General features: G+C 41.4%; 2 protein-coding genes across 5 annotated transcripts in view; one reads left to right on the forward strand and one right to left on the reverse strand.

Annotated features, from left to right (window-relative positions):
- Nucleotides 1-658: 658 nt before the first annotated feature.
- ces3 (carboxylesterase 3) lies at nucleotides 659-16380 on the reverse strand. Of its 4 annotated transcripts, none has more exons than XM_035525187.1 (16): nucleotides 16271-16380; nucleotides 14172-14384; nucleotides 11695-11910; nucleotides 9210-9425; nucleotides 6820-7015; nucleotides 5881-6019; nucleotides 5052-5185; nucleotides 4075-4228; nucleotides 3544-3648; nucleotides 3116-3217; nucleotides 2591-2731; nucleotides 2366-2446; nucleotides 2011-2152; nucleotides 1774-1923; nucleotides 1535-1607; nucleotides 659-809 (listed from the first exon to the last, which is right to left on the reverse strand). In XM_035525187.1, the coding sequence occupies exons 1-16, from the start codon at nucleotides 16335-16337 to the stop codon at nucleotides 668-670; spliced, it is 2271 nt and encodes a 756-aa protein (XP_035381080.1). In that variant the 5' UTR covers nucleotides 16338-16380; the 3' UTR covers nucleotides 659-667. The 4 variants fall into 4 exon arrangements, with proteins under 4 accessions (XP_035381080.1, XP_035381082.1, XP_035381081.1 ...); XM_035525189.1 differs by having other exon boundaries at nucleotides 11695-11907; nucleotides 14172-14387; XM_035525188.1 differs by having other exon boundaries at nucleotides 9210-9422; nucleotides 14172-14387.
- Nucleotides 16381-20075: 3695 nt separating this feature from the next.
- The window catches only part of zfpm1 (zinc finger protein, FOG family member 1), a 64113-nt gene continuing 61238 nt past the window's right edge, over nucleotides 20076-22950 (forward strand). The window contains exon 1 of the mRNA XM_027018013.2: nucleotides 20076-21061. Coding sequence (XP_026873814.2) covers nucleotides 21022-21061 — 40 coding nt within the window. The 5' untranslated portion in view covers nucleotides 20076-21021. The remainder of the gene's footprint in view (nucleotides 21062-22950) is intronic.

The raw sequence follows: 22950 nt of genomic DNA on the forward strand, positions 1-22950 counted from the left end.
CTCAGGCTTTGTGCTGCCAGCGCGGTCGTGAAGGAAGACCGGAGCTCCTCTGACCTCGAGCAGGAGCTGCCCAACAAGAACCCCCCCCCCCCCCCCGTGCACCAGCCGTGCAAACAGCGCACCCAGCGCAATAATTACACGATGCAGCGTTCAGACAGAACTGCGATAGAGACTACTGTCATCGGGAATGTGCATTTTAATTCAGTCTGTTGCAAAAATAATTTTAAAAACACACACACAAAAGACGTCTGCGTACATATAGGTCATGCAACGTGTCCTCTCTTTAAGGTTTATTAGCTATAACTTACCCGAGAGGTCCTCGGTTAAACTGCGTCTCCCCTGCACGTTAACCTACGGTTCTCGTACCAGCTCGCAACATTCGCCAGTTCACAAGCACGCATGCGCAACAGAGCTGCCACGATTAGGAGGCGGGGCGTCATCAAATGACGTCAAAGGCAAGCACGTGACGCTCGGGCGCTCTCTGCGCGTTTCTCAGCCGTCTTTTTCCATCAACGTCTCATAACATCGAACCACCAGACACGAAAGCAGTGACACCGCTGAACAAATATGGGCGTTGAAAGAGCTTTATTCCCAATATGACGTGACTAGTAGAGAATTCGCCTGTACTGGCACTAGAGAACCGCCTTGCAGGAGGTGCCCGGTGCACTCAGCTTCTTAGCCCAGTTTGGAGGAAGTCTATTCTGTCTTGTTTGAGGCCTTGCTCCTCTGTTTGCTGTAATCCTAGGTTCATATACTTATTGGACTGGTCATAAGGGGGCCAGTTTACCAAACCGGGTCCATTTGGTGAGCTGTTAAACAAGGATAAAAGTAGTTATTACACATACCAAATTATTATCTTATATATACCAACCAAGAGACGTGCATCTGATCCATGAAGGAAAACATTTAACAGGTTTATATATGCCGTGTCAGTAGGTCATTTAGTCCATTTTAATGGTATCTCCATAGTTAAAGATGTCACTATAGCCAAACTGACCACAAAACAAGACTGTCAGGGTTCCCTTAACCTGAATATAAGACTGGGTTTGGCACGAAGATGCCTGAACTATCTCGATAAATGAGTGAGTTTTTTAAATTGGGAGGTACAGATTACTCTTTCCAGCTGAACATTATTGTACAGTTAGTGGGCACGATGAGAGTCATTAAAAGATATGTATTAACGGAGTATTTTAAAGGAGCAATAAGTAATCTTTTCCCCAGGGAAACAGCCGTTACACTGACACCCAGTGGCCTGGATGTGTCAAGAGTTTCTGTAAACCTGTTAAACATGGTCACCTCCATGTAGGGGACCTGCTGTACAGAGCATAAAGTGGTTAATTTGAGGACTACAAAGAAATTTGATTCTTCAGCACATGTGAGCTTCACTTTATGGAAAAAAAAAGTAAAAACCATAAATAGTAACTTTAATAAATAATGTTTGCTACTTTTGTTAGTCAAATGATTTCATTCTCCTTTAAATCATAAAGCACTTTGTGGTATAGTGATCTGGGGTTGGTAGTTCCCTTGTGCTCACCCTGTGCGAATGAAGTTACCCCAATATCGCATCATGGTTTTACATAATTCATTTTCCTCCTCACTGAATTGTCCTGTGGAAGTAACAATAATAAATTATCATCATCGTCATCATCATCACATTGCCATTGTTGTGATTGTTATGATAATTATGTTAACTTTTTTCAATATGATAATGAAAGTGTCATCACTATCAACATTCCCTGACATTCTGCTGCATAGACACAGGAGTTATTTTACCGAGCACTTTGATGTGTCCATTCCAGAAGCAGTACCCAAACATGAACCCAACTTCATCACCATGGTCGGCCTTCACGAAACTGGGTCGGATGTCTTTGACAATGCTCGGCCGGTGCTGGAACTCGTACATGTAAACATGTGCGTCGCCGTCTGTTGGTAACCAAAGAGACCCTCAGTTAGCTGGTTTGCAGTCCATCCGACTGTAGACGGCGGAAGCTTCTCTCTGATGTCCTTTACCTCTGTGATAACCAGCCACTTTTATGACTGGGAGAACCATGAAAAAATCCCCCAACATTTCAGTGAACCCATCTCTTATGTCCTCCGGAGTTTTGGCGTTTTTCAGGTATTCGTCTATTATGAGGTCATTATCCGCCAACATCTGGAAAACACCTCGAGTGAGCAGTAGGATCATAGAAGTGAATGTTGGACATTCTAGTTACTCAGGTTTAAAACTTTTGTTGTTATTGTTTTTTTGACAGAGTTATGAGTTTTATATCCAGCAGAGGGAGTCATTTTCTAGCGTATTAGCTTGGTTGACCCAGCTAGAACACTGACTTATCTGCTGAGATGAAGGAACTGGGCAGGACTTTACCCCTTTTGGGAAAAACTGGTCCATCACTGTTTTTACTGCCTGTCTCTCCATTCCCTTGTCCCATCCTTTAGGAGCAAAGTTCTAAAGAAAATAAAGAAAAGAGAACAAGGCACACTAATGAATGCATTAATGGCTTCTCCAGTGTTACTTTCAGCGGCAGCCAAAAATGACGAGAAGTCATGATGATAAATGTCCTGGTTTTGTTACTGGGTCAAAGCTACTTACCAGAGGAAGAATCCAACCAAATTCGTGGTTTGTTACGCCTAAAAGCACAGGAACTTTCAGGAACTCTTTCTTCTTCAGCAGCTCCTCAGCCACGTCTGTGAGGAATTCTCCATCTACGGTGGCTCCCAGCAAGATCTTGTGCTGCAGGAAATCAGTCAGGGAAATTAATCAAACTATACTATATAACTAATCAAACTATACTATATAACTAATCAAACTATACTATATAACAAATCAAACTATACCATATAAGTAAGCAAACTACCATATAACTAATCAAAATATACTATATAACTAATCAAACTACACAACCGAAGTTGATATGAACAGTCACATACATTCTTGTTCACATGCCTAACCATGCAAAATGATAAAAAAGCATTAATAAACTTAATTTTGACAGCAATATTGCATTAATAATCTTACAGCCTCAATACATTAATAATATTTAATTTCACCTCATTGATAATAATAATATATTCCAGAGCATTAATGCATTAATAATAATTCAGTTCCTCATCTCACTTTTTCAGTAGCTTTTATGATGTCCTCTTCTGTTTTTTGCTTCAAACATTCGACAAGCAGCTCTGTGGAGCTGGAGTCACAGTCTGTGGCGTTTGCCACTGCCTACAGAAACAGCAGACACAGCTTTGGCTTCACACCACATGCTAACCATGATTGTACAGCATGTAACTCCACAAACATGACCGTGATCACACCTACGGTCGTGCAAATGCTACATTTAAAGACTGTGAGACACTACATTTGTGAAAATACCCACACGCACTATTTGGCTGTCAAATTTGATTTTTCACAAGCCCCTACTTTTACTGTACACAGTAGCAAATGTGGTTGATGATTTGTATCAGCACCAAACCACAAGAGGTGGAAATCATGACACAAATGCCTCGTGGCATTATCTAAGCTTCTTTTGTTTGGTCTGAGCTGAACACCTTGGCGAAGACCATGGGGTGTTTTGTTGAGTACGTTCCCAGGGTTGCAGCCCCGCTCTGGAAGATGGTTCGCTGAAACAAGCCTTTGGCTAACGGAGACAAGGTCTGCAACACAATCACAGAAATGGCAAACACAAATGATATTATTAATTATTTACATTTATGATATTTAGCTGACGCTTTTATCCAAAGCCTCTTACAATTATGACTGAGTACAACTTGAGTAATTGAGGGTTAAGAGGGTCCAACAGTGGCAACTGAGCAGTGGTGGGGCTTGAACCAGCAACCGTCCGATTACATTTACAAACCCATCTGTATTTATTTAAGTTAATGTAGACATGCACACACACATAAGCTAAATTATAGTATTATTAACGGGTAATTGCGGTCAGATCCATCTGCGTTTTAGAGGTACTTACTAATAGGCACTGATTACACTGTGTATCCTACTCAAGTCAGTGTTAGGCCAAAATGAACATCTAAGCATGCTCAGGTCTGACACAAGTGTAGCGCATTGCCGCATGGCCATACCAACATGGACGTGCTGATTCCTCCCGCCGATTCCCCAGCGATCGTGACAGACTTGGCATCTCCTCCAAAGTTCCCGATGTTCTGCTGAACCCACTTGAGTGCTGCGATCTGGTCCAGAAAACCCCAGTTTCCTTGAGCTTGCTTGTCTCCCGTGCTAAGGCATCACATGCATGTAGAAAACAACTGTCACGGGACGCTTGTTTGTTTGTTAGCATCCAAATGTAATATTGTAATATTGTAATATTAATAACCGTTTGTCTAGCTTGTGTTAATGTTAAAATGGTTATTGTTAAGTGTGTCTGTGTTCATCGTTAATGTTATTTGTGACTGCCACCCTAGTCTTTATGTTTTTGTGTCATTAAATGTTTCACAAGTCGAGAGAGTCTGTGCGTCCTGCTCCATGCCCTGTGGCACTCGGGCAACGTTACAACAACATGTTATATGACCCATATGGGTGATATTTTTTAGATAAAATACAATACACTGAATATTTTAGAGTCCCAGCTCATAATAGCTAAATTAAGTGCTTTTCAAGTGTATTTGAGACAATCTTTGAAATAACACACTCCATTCACCCATAATTAGATAAATGAAATTAAATCACCCATAATAACTTCCTTCTCCTTTGCCAGTTATTTGGACCTGTGACATATAGATCTCATCTAATTCCCAAAAAGTTATTTATGGATACGATCCAGACTTTTTCAATCCCAGATCTGGGCCAACACACATTTGATGGTTTTTAGTGACATTTTTTTGCACTGTGAAAGTAGTACTGATTATTCTGCCCTTCATGTAATCACATAATGGTACTTCTAATACTGTTTTTAGTTGATCTGAGGCCCCATCTCTGGAGAGTAAAAAAACATGATCTATTCTTCAGATGGTTAATCATTTACCCTGTACAGTATGCACGTGATCCAGTGGGATAAACTCTGACGAAGTAACACAGGTGAGTGAGGTGCAGTGGATCATACCTGAAGAAGCCTAATATGCCCAGCCTGTACTGAATGACAACGACAACGATGTTCTCATAGGCTGCCAATACCGATCCATCATACTGAGCAGCTCCACCCATAAACAAGCCCCCTCCATGGACCCAGAGCATCACCTGTGATAAAACAACGGGAACAGTACAAGTTTCGCCATTATTATTGTATTTAAGCAAACTGAGTGTTTTCCACAAATGCCGCAAGCGTTTTTGATTTAGAAAGGATAGAACTGTGAGCAATCGACCAATGAAATTGTATTTCCTTCTTAGAAAGTCTTACTGTTTGTATACCAACATAAACTCACATAGCCTGTCAGTTGTTAAGTGCATTTCACACTTCTTGTGTTCGTGAGTAAGAGCAAAATCATGGATGAACTTTAAAGACCACTGATCTGCGTGCAGGCGAGAGCCCTGCCTGTCTTTGCTTGGCTCGCCGCGCTGTGCGCGAAGCCAAACCTGCTCCCTGAGCACTCGAACTCATGCGGCGCAGTACATTTCTCGGGTTTCACAGATCAGAAGCAGATGCTTCATAAAACAGCTTGTGCTCCCGTCTGTCTGTTCATTTGTTGACTGTACAGGCGTGCGGGGGAAGAAAGGACAACTTCAGAGACATCGCATTTGTTTACATATTTGGCACTGATCAATGAGACAGAGCGCAAAGGCCAAAGTTAGATACTGTCAACAATGATTATGTACCAGATGGGAACAGCGCTCATTACGTGCCAACTTGGATCTCATGGTTGCTAATTCAACACAGATTCTGCTCAGAAAATATACTCACATGCCATTTTGGGAAGTGGGAAAACTGTACTCACAGGTAATTTCTCGGAGCCTGTGGGTTGAGAGGGTGTGTACACATTCAGGTACAGGCAGTCTTCTGAGATAGCAGGGAGAGTCACATTCATGGACATGATTTCTGACAAAGACTCCATGGCATCTGTGTTTTGAAGACACCTTTCATGTTAAAACATGGGGAGAAACACATAAAGCAGAGATGGGAATGACGGTTAGGACAAGAATCAGCGGACAGTGAGGCCAGACGGGATAAGTGTTTGGAATGGGGTTGAGAGGGCAAAAATCGAGCCATTCTTTCTTTTAACTGACCAGGAAAAGCAGATGCCTCCCCCCCAGGGCTGAGTGACAAACTGGGTTAGGGACGATAGTGCGAATGGACCCTGCTCATGTAAAACGAAGTTTATCGGATTAAGTACCATGACCCCAAATAACACCATTTCAGCAGATATTAAAAAAACGAAAAAAAAACTAAGACCTGCTTTCACATACATATTTTAAAATATATACATTTGTATGTATTTACATATATACATGTTTAAAAAATGTTTTTATTCATTGTAAGACATGGTTTGTTGTTTTCATTTAAAAAAAATTGATGTGCAGGCTGCCTATTAAAAAAAAAAAGCTAATTATATTAACTTCAGTTATTGAGTAAAACACGGTTTATTGTCCTGTTAATGTCAAACACCTTCCTGATGCGCAGACCACCACATCTCTACCCGGAAATACAGCAGCTCCCGTCTCACTCTGGTCGCCGAGGGCGATCCAGCTTCCCTAACCCAACCCACCCATTTTTTGTCTGCTCCAATCATCTCCCTTCCTCACCCTTCCTCTTCCTCGTTGTGAAGTACTGTCTGCTCCATGCTGCATATCGAGTGCTTATCCTGCCCTTTTTTGGTTCGCTTTTTATGGATTAAATCTACAGAGCAGGCCTGTGGTAAGAACGGCGGTGGGCTCACATGCGAGGATGCTCTGTGGTGTTTTTCACCCCCTCCCACGGCTTGGCCGGCAGGGGAGCAGCCAGGCGGAGAGGCCCCACGGGAGGCTGCGCGAACGGAATGCCCAGGTACTGCTCCACAACCTTCTCTGAGCCCAGCACTCTCATGTACTGACCACGGACAGTGCCTTCCTTCAGGGCGACCATAGGTCCAGAGCCTGCACACAGTGGGGAGGCAAGGGTAAGAAGGGTCAGAAAGCTCATGCATGTGAAAAATACAGCCGCAAGCGCCAAGATTGGGTTCAAGCATGTATACGGCCCGGGGCCCATTGGGTAGAAGGGCCCCATATGACTCACTTGTCAGCCTTCTAAATCTGGTATCAATCTACAACCTTTTAGTGCCGTGGTTCTCTGTTATTACCAGGACTAGTGAAATCTGAAGCAATCTGTCATGGAGAAATAGTATTTTGCGTTATTGCAGCCGATATTTATGCTGGCATGCCACAACTGCACAAGTCTGTAAAGTTTGAGAAGACAGAGCATTACTGTGTAACTGCTGTTTAAGAATTTAAGATCAATTATTTGTTTTTAGCGACATATGATGGTAGCATGGTTTCCTAATTCTCAAACCTATGAGTTCACTTTTCAGCAGTCAACATCTTTCTGTCCTTAAATGTATACCTGTAAATTTCTGTGTTTATGTGAACTACGTTTCCTGACTTTTGTCTTTTCATGGATTTAAAAGGAAGCCGTACATGTATATGCAAAGCAGTAACCTTTACGCTGGAGAGCCTCCCATTGTACTAAGGAAATATTAGATGGTCTGTATATTTGTGGGTGGATGTGAACTACTTTTAAACACAACATGTAATTATATGCAAATTATTATAAGACCCGATTTGATGTGATTGAATGAAAATCCTAGGACTAGTTCAAAAAGTGATAATTTCTTTTACAATTAAGGAATACAAAAAACTATACATTTTTGAAAAGCAGTTGGAAGTGCAAGGTTGTTAGGACTCCTGCGAGAAACGATTTGTCATGGAACGCTCGCCTCCCACCAGTCACGTGGCTGGTCCGCCACGTGCAGTGGGAGGATCCTGTTTCGTAGCCACACCTGCACACACCTGTACGGTGTTAGTCTTCTGTGTATTTAGACTCGTCATCGAGTGCAGTGTTGTCGGTTATTGCTGACGTAAGGTGTTCATGTTAGTGTTAAATGTGTGGCGTTTGTTTGTAAATCATGTGAGTGCCGTTGTCCTTCTCGACGAAGTCTGTGCGTCTTGCTCCACGCCCTTCGGTACTCGGGCAAACGTTACACGATTTCAATCCAGTTCTATGTTGGAATCATGTTTCAAACATCTGTGAAGTTTCATCAAAATTGGATAAAGCATTCATGAGTTTTAACTTTTTATGCAAAATATGCTAACTTCCTGAAGGATTAATTTGCTTATGTCAGCCTTATTATTTTAAATTTCAAAAAGTTCTTGATAATTATAGAGTTTCAGACTCATAGCATGCAAAAATTAAGGTTCGCATATTATGCAAATAAGCAAAAAATTAAGTGGGAGGGGCTTAATGTTCCATGGCCTTTTTTGTTTGGTTTGAGTCGAGGAATGCGCTGGAAGTGGAATTTTGTCTCCAAGCCTTACATTGTGGGGAAAAAATAACAAACATGTAAATGGATGTGCTATAGCGCCACCATCAGGCCAATGGAGGCTCCAGTAACTCTTACTTTGCCTATTATTGACACATATCAAGCAGCCTTACTGGAGAACTGCAAATTAAAGTTGTGAAGTTGTGTGTGAAGTTTAGTTGTGAGTGGAGTAAATAGTGAAAGCGTATGTTTATGTGAGGTTTGCTGTAGACTGAACTTGGTATTGTATTTTTTGAATATGGATTAAAACACATGGACTGCGATTGTATACGTAGTAGTTAATTTGACGCTGTAGCGGCTCCTGATGTACTGACTGCCTCAAACTTTGCAGGCAACATTAGACTAGACTGTCGGTACACACGTCTGTAAACTTCTGTTTTAATGACAGGTATGTCTGTAAAGTTTTGTGTTTTTCTTAATATTTTTCCAAATATGAATTTAAACAAAAGGCCTGTGGTTAAATGTATGGTAACTAATTTTTTTTTACAGAGTTCTTAAAACAGTAAAAAGTCGCCAACATTCAAAACCAGCATTTGATCCTTTCAGCTATAAACGAAACAGCACCCTCTGAGCCACACTGGTCCAAACCTTAGTCTGTATCCCATAGCAATAAGAAAATTCCCTGGGAAAGATGTGTTGATTACCACAAAAACTGTGACAAATAAAATACTCAAACTCATACATACAAAATGACACTGACCTCAAAGCTGATTAATTGCACTGAATTTTAGTACCACTGCACCAGCCTGTTTTACCTGGAGCTTCACAGTTTTTAGCTGGGGTACCAGGTGGGGTGCGGGTGCCTGCTCTCTCCTGCCCCCTACTGTCCACACACCAGCAGTGTCCTGTGGAGCCGTGGCACTGTTTAGGCCTGTAGTGACCCTCCTCATCGCACTGAGGGCTGAAGGCTCCTATCAGGGGCCTGAGCATAACATTTAACCTCTCCTGTTCACACTTTGTCTTAGGATCTTCTGATGACAGAGAGAGAGAGAGAGAGAGAGAGAGAGAGAGAGAAAGAGAGAGAGGGAGGGAGAGTAAAGTGATCATATTAGATTCACAATGTCCTTAACAAAGCCACAACTATGCAAACAGACTTGAACAATTTCTGAGAATCACTTCATCTGATACTTTGTAAAATCATTATGCTTCATTTTGATATTTTGCTCTTTAGTATAAGTAATTTTACACCATAGAGCCTCTTGATTTACTAACTGCCGCAAACTTTGGAGGCAATATCAGACTGTCATTACATGTATGTCTGTAAATGTCTGGGTTTATGTGAACTACTTTTCCTGAGTTTTGTCAATTTATAGATTTAAACTCAACATGTGATTATATGCAAAGTATTATGCTATAGGGCCTCCCAATGTAGTAACTGCCTCAACCTTTGCAGGAACATCAGAGTCTCATTACATGTATGTTTATAAATTTCAGTGATAATGTGAATTACATTTCCTGACTTTTGCCCATTTAGGTATGGAAACACAAGACTTGAAAATGATATGCAAATCAGGTAACTGTGCCCTGTATGACTGATTTGCCTCAAACTTTGTAGTTTTCCTCACAATGTTATATTAAATATATCTGTCCATTTTGGTCAAAGTCGGACAAACTATTATACACTTTCAAGCCATTTGATCATTGTGTTGCAGCCACATACAATCAAAAAGTCAGTATTTTTTGATAACTATTTAGTTTCAGACTTACAATTATTACAAGACCCGATTTGACGTGATTGAATGAAAATCCTAGGACTACTTAAAAAAGTGATAATTTTTTTTACAATTGAGGAATACAAAAAACTATACATTTTTGAAAAGCAGTTGGAAGTGCAAGGTTGTTAGGACTCCTGCGAGAAACGATTTGTCATGGAACGCTCGCCTCCCACCAGTCACGTGGCTGGTCCGCCACGTGCAGTGGGAGGATCCTGTTTCGTAGCCACACCTGCACACACCTGTACGGTGTTAGTCTTCTGTGTATTTAGACTCGTCATCGAGTGCAGTGTTGTCGGTTATTGCTGACGTAAGGTGTTCATGTTAGTGTTAAATGTGTGGCGTTTGTTTGTAAATCATGTGAGTGCCGTTGTCCTTCTCGACGAAGTCTGTGCGTCTTGCTCCACGCCCTTCGGTACTCGGGCAAACGTTACACGATTTCAATCCAGTTCTATGTTGGAATCATGTTTCAAACATCTGTGAAGTTTCATCAAAATTGGATAAAGAATTCATGAGTTTTAACTTTTTATGCAAAGTATGCTAACTTCCTGAAGGATTAATTTGCTTATGTCAGCCTTATTATTTTAAATTTCAAAAAGTTCTTGATAATTATAGAGTTTCAGACTCATAGCATGCAAAAATTAAGGTTCGCATATTATACAAATAAGCAAAAAATTAAGTGGGAGGGGCTTAATGTTCCATGGCCTTTTTTGTTTGGTTTGAGTCGAGGAATGCGCTGGAAGTGGAATTTTGTCTCCAAGCCTTACATTGTGGGGAAAAAATAACAAACATGTAAATGGATGTGCTATAGCGCCACCATCAGGCCAATGGAGGCTCCAGTAACTCTTACTTTGCCTATTATTGACACATATCAAGCAGCCTTACTGGAGAACTGCAAATTAAAGTTGTGAAGTTGTGTGTGAAGTTTAGTTGTGAGTGGAGTAAATAGTGAAAGCGTATGTTTATGTGAGGTTTGCTGTAGACTGAACTTGGTATTGTATTTTTTGAATATGGATTAAAACACATGGACTGCGATTGTATACGTAGTAGTTAATTTGACGCTGTAGCGGCTCCTGATGTACTGACTGCCTCAAACTTTGCAGGCAACATTAGACTAGACTGTCGGTACACACGTCTGTAAACTTCTGTTTTAATGACAGGTATGTCTGTAAAGTTTTGTGTTTTTCTTGATCTTTTTCCAAATATGAATTTAAACAAAAGCCCTGTGGTTATATGTATGGTAACTAATTTTTTTTTTACAGAGTTCTTAAAACAGTAAAAAGTCGCCAACATTCAAAACCAGCATTTGATCCTTTCAGCTATAAACGAAACAGCACCCTCTGAGCCACACTGGTCCAAACCTTAGTCTGTATCCCATAGCAATAAGAAAATTCCCTGGGAAAGATGTGTTGATTACCACAAAAACTGTGACAAATAAAATACTCAAACTCATACATACAAAATGACACTGACCTCAAAGCTGATTAATTGCACTGAATTTTAGTACCACTGCACCAGCCTGTTTTACCTGGAGCTTCACAGTTTTTAGCTGGGGTACCAGGTGGGGTGCGGGTGCCTGCTCTCTCCTGCCCCCTACTGTCCACACACCAGCAGTGTCCTGTGGAGCCGTGGCACTGTTTAGGCCTGTAGTGACCCTCCTCATCGCACTGAGGGCTGAAGGCTCCTATCAGGGGCCTGAGCATAACATTTAACCTCTCCTGTTCACACTTTGTCTTAGGATCTTCTGATGAGAGAGAGAGAGAGAGAGAGAGAGAGGGAGAGAGAGAGAGAGATAGAGAGAGAGAGAGAGAGAGAGAGAGAGAGAGAGAGAGAGAGAGAGAGAGAGAGAGAGAGAGGGAGGGAGAGTAAAGTGATCATATTAGATTCACAATGTCCTTAACAAGGCCACAACTATGCAAACAGACGAACAATTTCTGAGAATCACTTCATCTGATACTTTGTAAAATCATTATGCTTCATTTTGATATTTTGCTCTTTAGTGTAAGTAATTTTACACCATAGAGCCTCTTGATTTACTAACTGCCGCAAACTTTGCAGGCAATATTAGGCTGTCATTACATGTATGTTTATAAATTTCAGTGATAATGTGAATTACATTTCCTGACTTTTCCCCTTTTAGGTATGAAAACACAAGGCATGAAATGATATGCAAATCAGGTAACTGTGCCCTGTAGAGCCTCCTGGTGACTGATTTGCCTCAAACTTTGTAGGTTTCCTCACAATGTTATATTAAATAGATCTGTGCATTTTGGTCAAAATCAGACAAACTATTACAGATTTTCTATGATATGACTTGGAAAAGTCATACTGGAAGCCAGATCATTGTGTTGCAGCCGCATACAGTCAAAACGTCAACATTTTAAAAAATATTTATTTAGTTCCAGACTCTTAGACCTGATTTGATGTGATTGAATGAAGATCCTAGGACTAGTTCAAAAAGTGCTAATTTTTTATAATTGAGGAATACAAAAAAACTACATTTTTGAAAAGCAGTTATAATTGCAGAGTTGTTAGGACTCCTACAAGAAACTATTTAAATCCAATTTTATGCTCCTAAGTGAAAATATGTAGGAGATATACTTGATTTTCTTGAATAGCATCCACTAATGGCTGAATGTTTTGAGAATTGGCAGAATCACAGAGAATCTATCTACAGTATTTTAGTTTCATCACGATTGGTCAATTTTAAATCTGTCAAAATCCTTCTGAAAGCTGAGTGGCCAATTTTTGACAATCACAGTTTTTGACATGTCAGTTAATCCTTACTTTACCTTATATATTATAGCTCACTGATGCAGCATGCAAAGTTTCAACTTGATCTGATGTTGGGATGCGTAATTTCTAGCGTTTATAGTGCCATTGACTTACATTGGCCAAATTCAGTAGACTACATTGTGAAATTTCATCAAAATTGGATGCATTCATGAGTTTCATTCTGTTTATACAAAACATGCTAATTTCCTGAGGGCCTAATTTGTATATGACAGTCATATTGTTTTAAGATTTCTAAATGTATTTGATAATTATTGAGGTTCAGACTCCAAGATTGATACCAAGATTGTTGCGATAGCATGAAAAATTTAGGATTTGTTTGCAAAAGTTGGTTTGCATATTATTTGAATAAGCAAAAAATGTAAGTGGGTGGAGCTTAATGTTTCATGGCCTTTTTTGTTTGGTTTGAGTCGAGGAATGCGCTGGAAGTGGAATTTTGTCTCCAAGCCTTACATTGTGGGGGAAAAAATAACAAACATGTAAATGTGTGTGCTATAGCGCCACCATCAGGCCAATGGAGGCTCCAGTAACTCTTACTTTGCCTATTATTGACACATATCAAGCAGCCTTACTGGAGAACTGCAAATTAAAGTTGTGAAGTTGTGTGTGAAGTTTAGTTGTGAGTGGAGTAAATAGTGAAAGCGTATGTTTATGTGAATTTTGCTGTAGACTGAACTTGGTATTGTATTTTTTGAATATGGATTAAAACACATGGACTGCGATTGTATACGTAGTAGTTAATTTGACGCTGTAGCGGCTCCTGATGTACTGACTGCCTCAAACTTTGCAGGCAACATTAGACTAGACTGTCGGTACACACGTCTGTAAACTTCTGTTTTAATGACAGGTATGTCTGTAAAGTTTTGTGTTTTTCTTGATATTTTTCCAAATATGAATTTAAACAAAAGGCCTGTGGTTAAATGTATGGTAACTATTTTTTTTACAGAGTTCTTAAAACAGTAAAAAGTCGCCAACATTCGAAACCAGCATTTGATCCTTTCAGCTATAAACGAAACAGCACCCTCTGAGCCACACTGGTCCAAACCTTAGTCTGTATCCCATAGCAATAAGAAAATTCCCTGGGAAAGATGTGTTGATTACCACAAAAACTGTGACAAATAAAATACTCAAACTCATACATACAAAATGACACTGACCTCAAAGCTGATTAATTGCACTGAATTTTAGTACCACTGCACCAGCCTGTTTTACCTGGAGCTTCACAGTTTTTAGCTGGGGTACCAGGTGGGGTGCGGGTGCCTGCTCTCTCCTGCCCCCTACTGTCCACACACCAGCAGTGTCCTGTGGAGCCGTGGCACTGTTTAGGCCTGTAGTGACCCTCCTCATCGCACTGAGGGCTGAAGGCTCCTATCAGGGGCCTGAGCATAACATTTAACCTCTCCTGTTCACACTTTGTCTTAGGATCTTCTGATGACAGAGAGAGAGAGAGAGAGAGAGACAGACAGACAGATAGAGAGAGAGAGAGAGAGAGAGAGAGGGAGAGAGAGAGACAGAAAGAGAGAGAGAGAGAGAGAGAGAGAGAGAGAGAGAGAGAGAGAGAGAGAGTGAGGGAGGGAGAGTAAAGTGATCATATTAGATTCACAATGTCCTTAACAAGGCCACAACTATGCAAACAGACTTGAACAATTTCTGAGAATCACTTCATCTGATACTTTGTAAAATCATTATGCTTCATTTTGATATTTTGCTCTTTAGTTTAAGTAATTTTACACCATAGAGCCTCTTGATTTACTAACTGCCGCAAACTTTGCAGGCAATATTAGACTGTCATTACATGTATGTTTATAAATTTCAGTGATAATGTGAATTACATTTCCTGACTTTTCCCCTTTTAGGTATGAAAACACAAGGCATGAAATGATATGCAAATCAGGTAACTGTGCCCTGTAGAGCCTCCTGGTGACTGATTTGCCTCAAACTTTGTAGGTTTCCTCACAATGTTATATTAAATAGATCTGTCCATTTTGGTCAAAATCAGACAAACTATTACAGATTTTCTATGATATGACTTGGAAAAGTCATACTGGAAGCCAGATCATTGTGTTGCAGCCGCATACAGTCAAAACGTCAACATTTTAAAAAATATTTATTTAGTTCCAGACTCTTAGACCTGATTTGATGTGATTGAATGAAGATCCTAGGACTAGTTCAAAAAGTGCTAATTTTTTATAATTGAGGAATACAAAAAAACTACATTTTTGAAAAGCAGTTATAATTGCAGAGTTGTTAGGACTCCTACAAGAAACTATTTAAATCCAATTTTATGCTCCTAAGTGAAAATATGTAGGAGATATACTTGATTTTCTTGAATAGCATCCACTAATGGCTGAATGTTTTGAGAATTGGCAGAATCACAGAGAATCTATCTACAGTATTTTAGTTTCATCACGATTGGTCAATTTTAAATCTGTCAAAATCCTTCTGAAAGCTGAGTGGCCAATTTTTGACAATCACAGTTTTTGACATGTCAGTTAATCCTTACTTTACCTTATATATTATAGCTCACTGATGCAGCATGCAAAGTTTCAACTTGATCTGATGTTGGGATGCGTAATTTCTAGCGTTTATAGTGCCATTGACTTACATTGGCCAAATTCAGTAGACTACATTGTGAAATTTCATCAAAATTGGATGCATTCATGAGTTTCATTCTGTTTATACAAAACATGCTAATTTCCTGAGGGCCTAATTTGTATATGACAGTCATATTGTTTTAAGATTTCTAAATGTATTTGATAATTATTGAGGTTCAGACTCCAAGATTGATACCAAGATTGTTGCGATAGCATGAAAAATTTAGGATTTGTTTGCAAAAGTTGGTTTGCATATTATTTGAATAAGCAAAAAATGTAAGTGGGTGGAGCTTAATGTTTCATGGCCTTTTTTGTTTGGTTTGAGTCATGGAATGTGCTGAAATGGAATTTTGTCTCTACACCTTAAAGTGTGGGAGAATATAACAAAAAAGTAACAAGCTGCACTGATGAAGACCCCTTTTCTCACCTAGTGCACCATGCTACAAAGTTTGGTCTTTCTGGACCTTACGGTCTCTGTTGCACATTTCGTTTTAGTTGAGAAAAATAGTGATGACAAAAAACACAATAAGGTTTCAAGTACTATGTGCCTGAACCCTAAAAAAAACACTGACATTAGCAACATTTTCGGACGAGACCTCTCTTATCAAGTTAATTCAAAATGGAACAGCAACAATACATTCCTTTAATTCCTGCGATGCTGTAGAACGTTCTGTTCTTCGAGCAACAGAAACTCAGCTGGAAAGCTTCTGCTCTTACCTGTCTGTATGGTTGCTGTCCAAACAGAGACAGTGGCGAAACACAGGACGAGTAATGCTCCTCTCATCACTGCAGCTCTTCAGAGAAAGACAGGGAACGTCAGCAATGCTCCAGGACATAAATACTCTACCCCCTCCCAATCACTTACAGTCTCACTTACACACACACCCCCCCCCACCACACACACACACACACACACATACACACACACTCCATGTACACACAAGCTACACAAACTTGCACACATAGACAAACAGACAAGATAATAATGCACACACACACACACTCCACTTACACACACACACACACACACACACACTCACACACACACAGACACACACACACACACACACTCCACGTACACACAAGCTACACAAACATGCACACATAGACAAATAGACAAGATAAGAATGCACACACACACACACACACACACACACACACACACACACACACACACAGGCTACACAAGCATGCACATATAGACAAACAAGATAAAAATGCACACACACACACACACACACACACACACAGTCCACATACACACAAGTTAGACAAACTTGACAAACATACACAAACATAGTCAAGAATGCACACACACAGGAGGCACACAGCACATGTGTATGCACACATACAACCCCCCCACAAACACAAACTTAACAGTGCCCTTTAACCTGTTCCTCTTTCACTTAAAAAATAAACCAATTGTCATCTGTGTATACAGTGAATGTACTCTGCTTTTATGCAAACAAAGCAAAATCCAACTCGTGTAGCTGACAGTAAGAGATCTTTCTCGTGAACGCTTCATTAGACACTCAGGGGGGATTCAGTCCCAGTGCTGAATTCAGCTAAGGTCTGAGACTAGCATATGTCCACGTCTCTGTGCTGAGAGGACAGTGAGATGAGACACAGCTAATGTCTGAGGTGTACTACCTTTATGTCATCACACTTTAGCTGCAGTAGAGCTGTACTTTACCAGGGCACTCCAAGTGTGAAGGAGCAGGGGGTCACAGCTGCTAAAACACACTGAGTGTGTACATAAGGGGCTCTGCTCGAACAAAGTTACTCTCCGAACAAAGTCAAAGACAAATCCCTCACTCCCCCAAAATATTCCACAAAATGTTGTTCTTATAAGGTCCTTGGATTACATATTACAAGAAAATCAGTTGTCATAGTCCACAAATGTAACCCTCATAATGATAATGATACGTGGTCAGACTTGGCTCCACATTAGGACCCTAGTGCCCATAACAAAATGGAGGAAGACTCTGTTGTGCGGTCAACTACTGAGAATGTCCAATACATTGCATAAAGCTGTAGTGTGGAAGGGTCACTCTTAATCTCTAGCTCACCTCACATTTAGCTGATGCTTTTATCCAAAGCGACTTACAATTACAACTGAATACAACTTGAGTAATTGAGGGTTAAGGGTCTTGCCCAGGGGCCCAACAGTGGCAACTTGGCAGTGGGGGGAATTGAACTGGCACTCTTTCAACTACAAGTTGAGTACCTTAACCTTTCAGATCATTAAATCATACCATTATACCGCTGAAGTTGTCTGTCATGGGCCTGATTTTAACTTTTTTTTTTTTTTTGATAGTGTGCATTTTTAAAAGTCCAATAAGATATGTAATCAAATGTCACAACTGGTATTGGGTTGAACTAGTTGAAACGCAGGTGTTATAAGAATCACTGCAACAAACTGCTCTGCTTACTGAACCCTGAACAGTGATGCTTGCGTTATTGTTTTGGTTTTGTGTTCTGCATGTCTGAACTGCAGTGTTTAAGGTTATGACCCAGTGATGATTAACGCTATTACACTGCAGGCCTTCAGTATGGGTAAAAGAGGTAGGAACCCAGTGTGGCGTATAAACCTATAAGGAGGAGTAAGTGGTGGCTTGCTGGTTAAGGTACTTGACTTGTAATTGGAGGTTTTCCAGTTTATGTCCCAACACTGCCAAGTTGCCACTCTTAGGCCCCTGAGCAAGACCCTTAACCCTCAATTGATCAAGCTCTGTTTACTCAGAATTATAAGTTGTTTGGATAAAAAACACCAGATAAGTGCAATCTAAAGAATATGTCACGTTTCCATGAAGCTGATTTAACATATAGCACATAAATCTGTCAAATAAACAGATCAACTAAATAGATGATGCCAAATTGCAATTAAATGTTCTCAACTTTCACAATTAATTCAACTTTTGCAAGCAATAAAAGTTATTTGTTCTTATGATTACCTGTAAACAACTGTTGTGTGTGGAAACTGTCACGGAACGCGCCCTTGCCGCTGGTCACGTGGTACGGCCCGCTGCGTACAGTGGCAGTCAAGTCGTATTGTTTGTAACCACGCCCCCATGACGCCGCACACCTGCACCTGGTTTCATGTGGCGTCTCTGTGCGTTTAAACGCCTGTTGATGTGTGTGTATTTTAGCTAATTATTTAGTAATATTTAATAAAATACTGCTACAACATTATAAAGAAAGGTGTTACAAAATTAAGTAAAATAGCAACTCATAAACAGCAAGTGAGGTGTAAAATGCTATCAATAGCAGCCCTGGCAGTAACAATAACGGATTACCTGTGGGATTATATGAAACACGTGGCAGTTCAATATTAGTATCAATTAGTGATAAAGTGCAGCGTTTATTTTCATGGTTACCTTGTAAATTCCATGCTGCAAACCCTTATGCAGCTCGTATGTGTTTATAGTCTAACATGACCGATTTATCAGCAGTCTAAAATCTAGTCCTTCAAATTTACTCGGATTGGGGGATCAGTATGGTTAATTTGTGTTATTTTGTATTAAAGGAAAACAGTATTAATATGAGTGTTAGCGTGATAAATACAGTCTCTGGGCATTCGTGTTTATGTGACTTTTGCGTGCATAGTCTAAGTCTTATTCTACGTGGACATAGGTCTCGGGGAAGAAAACGTAAATAATTAAGACCACGTGTCACATATTGCCCTGTTTGCACATCTGAAAGAATCCCGCGAACTGTTCACATTCACTGCGCCTGCGTCTCATAAACTAAAGCATCTAAAGGGCCCGCTGTAGTGGCAGACTGCCCTCTACTGGCAGTCTAATGTAGTACAGAAACTATGTGATGAGATGATCAAACACAGCCGCAAGCACGCACGCGCGCACGGCGTGCGTCAAAGCCTTTGATTTTTAGTAAAACACAAAATCCTACGATCCAAACAATGGGGAAACTTCGTAGCAATTTTGGGTTAACTTCGGAGTCATTTTTCATTATCTAAAAAAAGATTTGATGAGTAACATAAGCAAAGAATACTAAATGCGGCCATAATGAAATTAAGTTAAAGAAAGAAAGACAACTAATGACAACTACTGATACCTTGCATCAAAGGATCATACCAGCTCTCCTTCTGAGGACCAAGAAAAGCTGTGTTCAGATACCACGATTGCCATGTCCATCTGAAGACAGAGCAGGGCCGGACCTGTGTAATTAGGATGTGTGTGAGGTGTCGTCTGTCAGCCTTACCCGCCCTGAAGCAATCAGCCAAGTGCATTTCAAATGCTGCAATAGTCTACTGATTTTCTGTTTGTTCACGGTCGTGAAAGCGTGTCTTACAAGGTCATTACGATTCTATTATACGAACGGAATTACTTAGGGAAAAGAATAAGCCCGGTCACTAGATGGAAGCAGCGAGTTTGCGTTTTAGTTTCAGTGGCACGTTAAAGTCACAGACTAAACACGCTGAATTCGCCAGAACGGTTTACAACTTCTGTTCGCTTCCTTTTGTAATAACACTGATGTTATCCATTCATACCTATGTAAAGGACGTCGCCCATGCAAACAGTCATAATTAGTGCAAGAAACCAGTTTCTTCCTCTATTTGCAGTGTTTTTTTTATAGTGATGGAATTAGTTTAGTTTTGAAAGCAAATGACTGACAGATGTGGAAAAACTTTATAGGTGTTTGTGAGGAGCTGCAATGCTCTAGTGAATATAAGACTGTATAAAATTAAATCACTGGTAAAGAATCAGGCAGGCAAACGATTCAACAAACAAACAAACAAAAAAAAACAAACAAACAACGAATGCCTTTTTAACAGCATGGCAGCAACAGGGCAACTCAGTCACTGAGTTCCAATTCCCTTAATCGTAGTATGTAATCTTACAGAAGCAATCTTTCGCTCCCTGGGAGGAGCGAGTGGTTCACAGTGACTGAAATGATTACGCCAAGTTACTGTATCAATTCCACATGACACACTATAGCACTGCATTGCTTTTAAAGTTGCTTTTGTAGTTACTACTGCTATATAGTCAGCGCGAGCGCAGTGAGGAGCGTGCGCCGCTGCATCACGCGCAGGAGGCGTTACGGGGGCGTGCCGCTGCATATCAGCTCCGCTGGTTCGTGTGTCTCTCGAGCTCCATTGAGAATTGCTCTTTCGTTAGCGCAGCGGCTAACTTGATATTGACGAATACCAAAAAGGGGGTGTAGTTTCGGGTTGTTGTTTTACCCCGTAATAATACCCTTTAACAGTAAAAGAGAGATCCTCCAGGTTGTGGCACGGGCGTCGATACGGCGCGCGCCGTGTGGAAACCGGAGAAAGAAGCCCCACTCATCCAGACAAGTGAATCGCACGCGGCCACAGGTAGCTCTCCGCTGAGAATCTCCGCGTGCGGGTCATGCAGGCATCTCCGGACGAGGAGCGAGCTGCGTCCCCGTGCTGTTAGGTCTCCGTGAAGCCGTCCGTTTGTGTGCGCCGCGCAGGGGGAATAGCCATGTCCCGGAGAAAGCAGAGCAAGCCCCGCCAGATCAAACGTAAGTGCAAAGTTGAAATTCCTCTCCTAGCGCTGCTTTAGTGATTTACAGACCCGTTCATGGTCGCGTGACTGGGGGATTGCGCGCAGTCGCGGTGCATCCGTGGTGGGACGCAACGCGTTGCCCTTTGGCGCGCGAGAATTTCTTGGAAGCCGCCAGGGTCTCTGCGCGAGCGGTACGGGAGCCCCGTCGACGCTCCCCGGAGCCGCGCGCGTAATCAGCGCGTCTCAGTTGTGTCGACGCGCTCTCGGATGGTTCGGTTGCGCACGCATTTACAAAAGTGGATATATGGCCAATCGTGGAAAACAAGTTTTAGATCAGGGAATCAAAATATTAGCAGCAACATTAAATGTCATATATTGTTTTGAAAAGCCCACGAGTCTCGTGATTTAGTTGTGAGCCCGACCGTGCCGCCGTAGTTTGGGAAGTAGTCGGTTATGGGCGGTTTTATCGGGCGTGCATCGTTAAACACATTTCGCCTGCTCGCTCTTAAACGCTCCTCTGCCAGCTGAAGCGTAACCGTTGTTTCCTGTTTAATTCTGTTGTGGAAACGTCACTGTTCTCTGAAAAAGACGATGTGAGTTCAGATAAGCGCCGATCTGATGTCAGTGGAGATAAGGATTAAAATTGGATCTTTTTTATTTGTTTTCTGTGTGTAGCTGGCGTGGCGTTTCTCCGGCTTTTCACGTCTCTCCCAGAGATCGGGCGGCAGATAGGGCTGATCTCCCCGGCAGATAGCGGTTACAACCGGAGCGTTCCCGTCTACCCCTTAACTCCTCAATGGCCAGGCGCCCCTGGACTCACACTTCTCTATACATCCGTACAGTGGACTGGCCTGCGGTTGATACGTTCTTCCTGTTTGTACATGTGCGAAAGGTTTATCAGAATTCTCTGATCTGGCAGTTGATACAATTATGCTATAAAAATAAGATATAGTACAACAGCACCACCCTGTCTGTCTCTATCGCTCTGTCACTCTCGCTGTTTCCTTCATGTGCCCCCCTCCTCTCCTTCTCTCAAAAGAATCAGCAGTGCTGAAAAGTCGTTTTGCTCTGGTGCCAGGCGCTGTTTCAGTTCTTCATCCAGAAGAGATGCTTCGAGACGATAAGCACAGTAGCAATATCTTGGAGGTTGAGTTTGAAAGGGCTGTTCAAAAATAAATATTAATGTGAGTCAAAGGCAGAAAGCGACTCTTGAAAAGGCAAGAAAACCGGCCTGATAAGGAAGCGTTAGTCCGTAGCGCCGCGCGTAAAGGGCGCGAGCACAATTTGTTTAAGCCGATGAGACGTCGCGTGACTGGGCAGCCATGCCAAGAGCGTGCGGCGCTGCCGGTAATTGAGACGTTCACGTCGTCTTTGCTGCAGAAGTGCGCGCGGTTTTTTAGATGCGCAGTGTTTTTGACTTTTGTCACCCAGCGACGACTATGCAACATTATCTGTGTTTGCTGTGCTATCTGAAAACCCACTTTAGGTAAGGTGAGATAAAAAAAAAACCAAAAAAAAAAACCCCGAAGAACACTTGTGGCCCGTGCTTGCCAATATGGAAATGTTTATAAACTTTACCAAACACGCTTGGTGGCACACGTGAGAAAGATAGAATATGATCGAGTATCGCAGCTGTTGTTGTTGTTGGCTGACCACTGATCTTATATCCAGTGACAAATAAACGCAGAGCAGAAGCAGAGACCTGCTCTTCAGGCGTGTCATTGTTTTCTTTAAACCCCTCTGTACGTCACTGTAGTTGTGCCGTGGTTCCTCTACAGAGGTCATTTGGTCAGTGTCAAGGAGTGAGGTCAGAGGTCAGTCACTCCCATTCCCTCTAGCTATGTCACCGTCACGCAAACCAAAATGTCTCCGTAAACAGCAGTCCCAAGATCCCCCTCTGCCCAT

Source organism: Electrophorus electricus, chromosome 4 (assembly GCF_013358815.1).
Source record: "Electrophorus electricus isolate fEleEle1 chromosome 4, fEleEle1.pri, whole genome shotgun sequence".
NCBI classification, from domain to species: Eukaryota; Metazoa; Chordata; class Actinopteri; order Gymnotiformes; family Gymnotidae; genus Electrophorus; species Electrophorus electricus.

Coding starts and splice junctions, on each gene's coding strand:
- ces3 (XM_035525186.1), bottom strand. CDS start 16,337: ATGAGAGGAGCATTACTCGTCCTGTGTTTCGCCACTGTCTCTGTTTGG. Junction 7,016..9,209: donor TAAAAACTGTGAAGCTCCAG/GTAAAACAGGCT, acceptor CACTGTGTGCAG/GCTCTGGACCTATGGTCGCC. Junction 2,153..2,365: donor ACCAGTTTTTCCCAAAAGGG/GTAAAGTCCTGC, acceptor GGTGTTTTCCAG/ATGTTGGCGGATAATGACCT.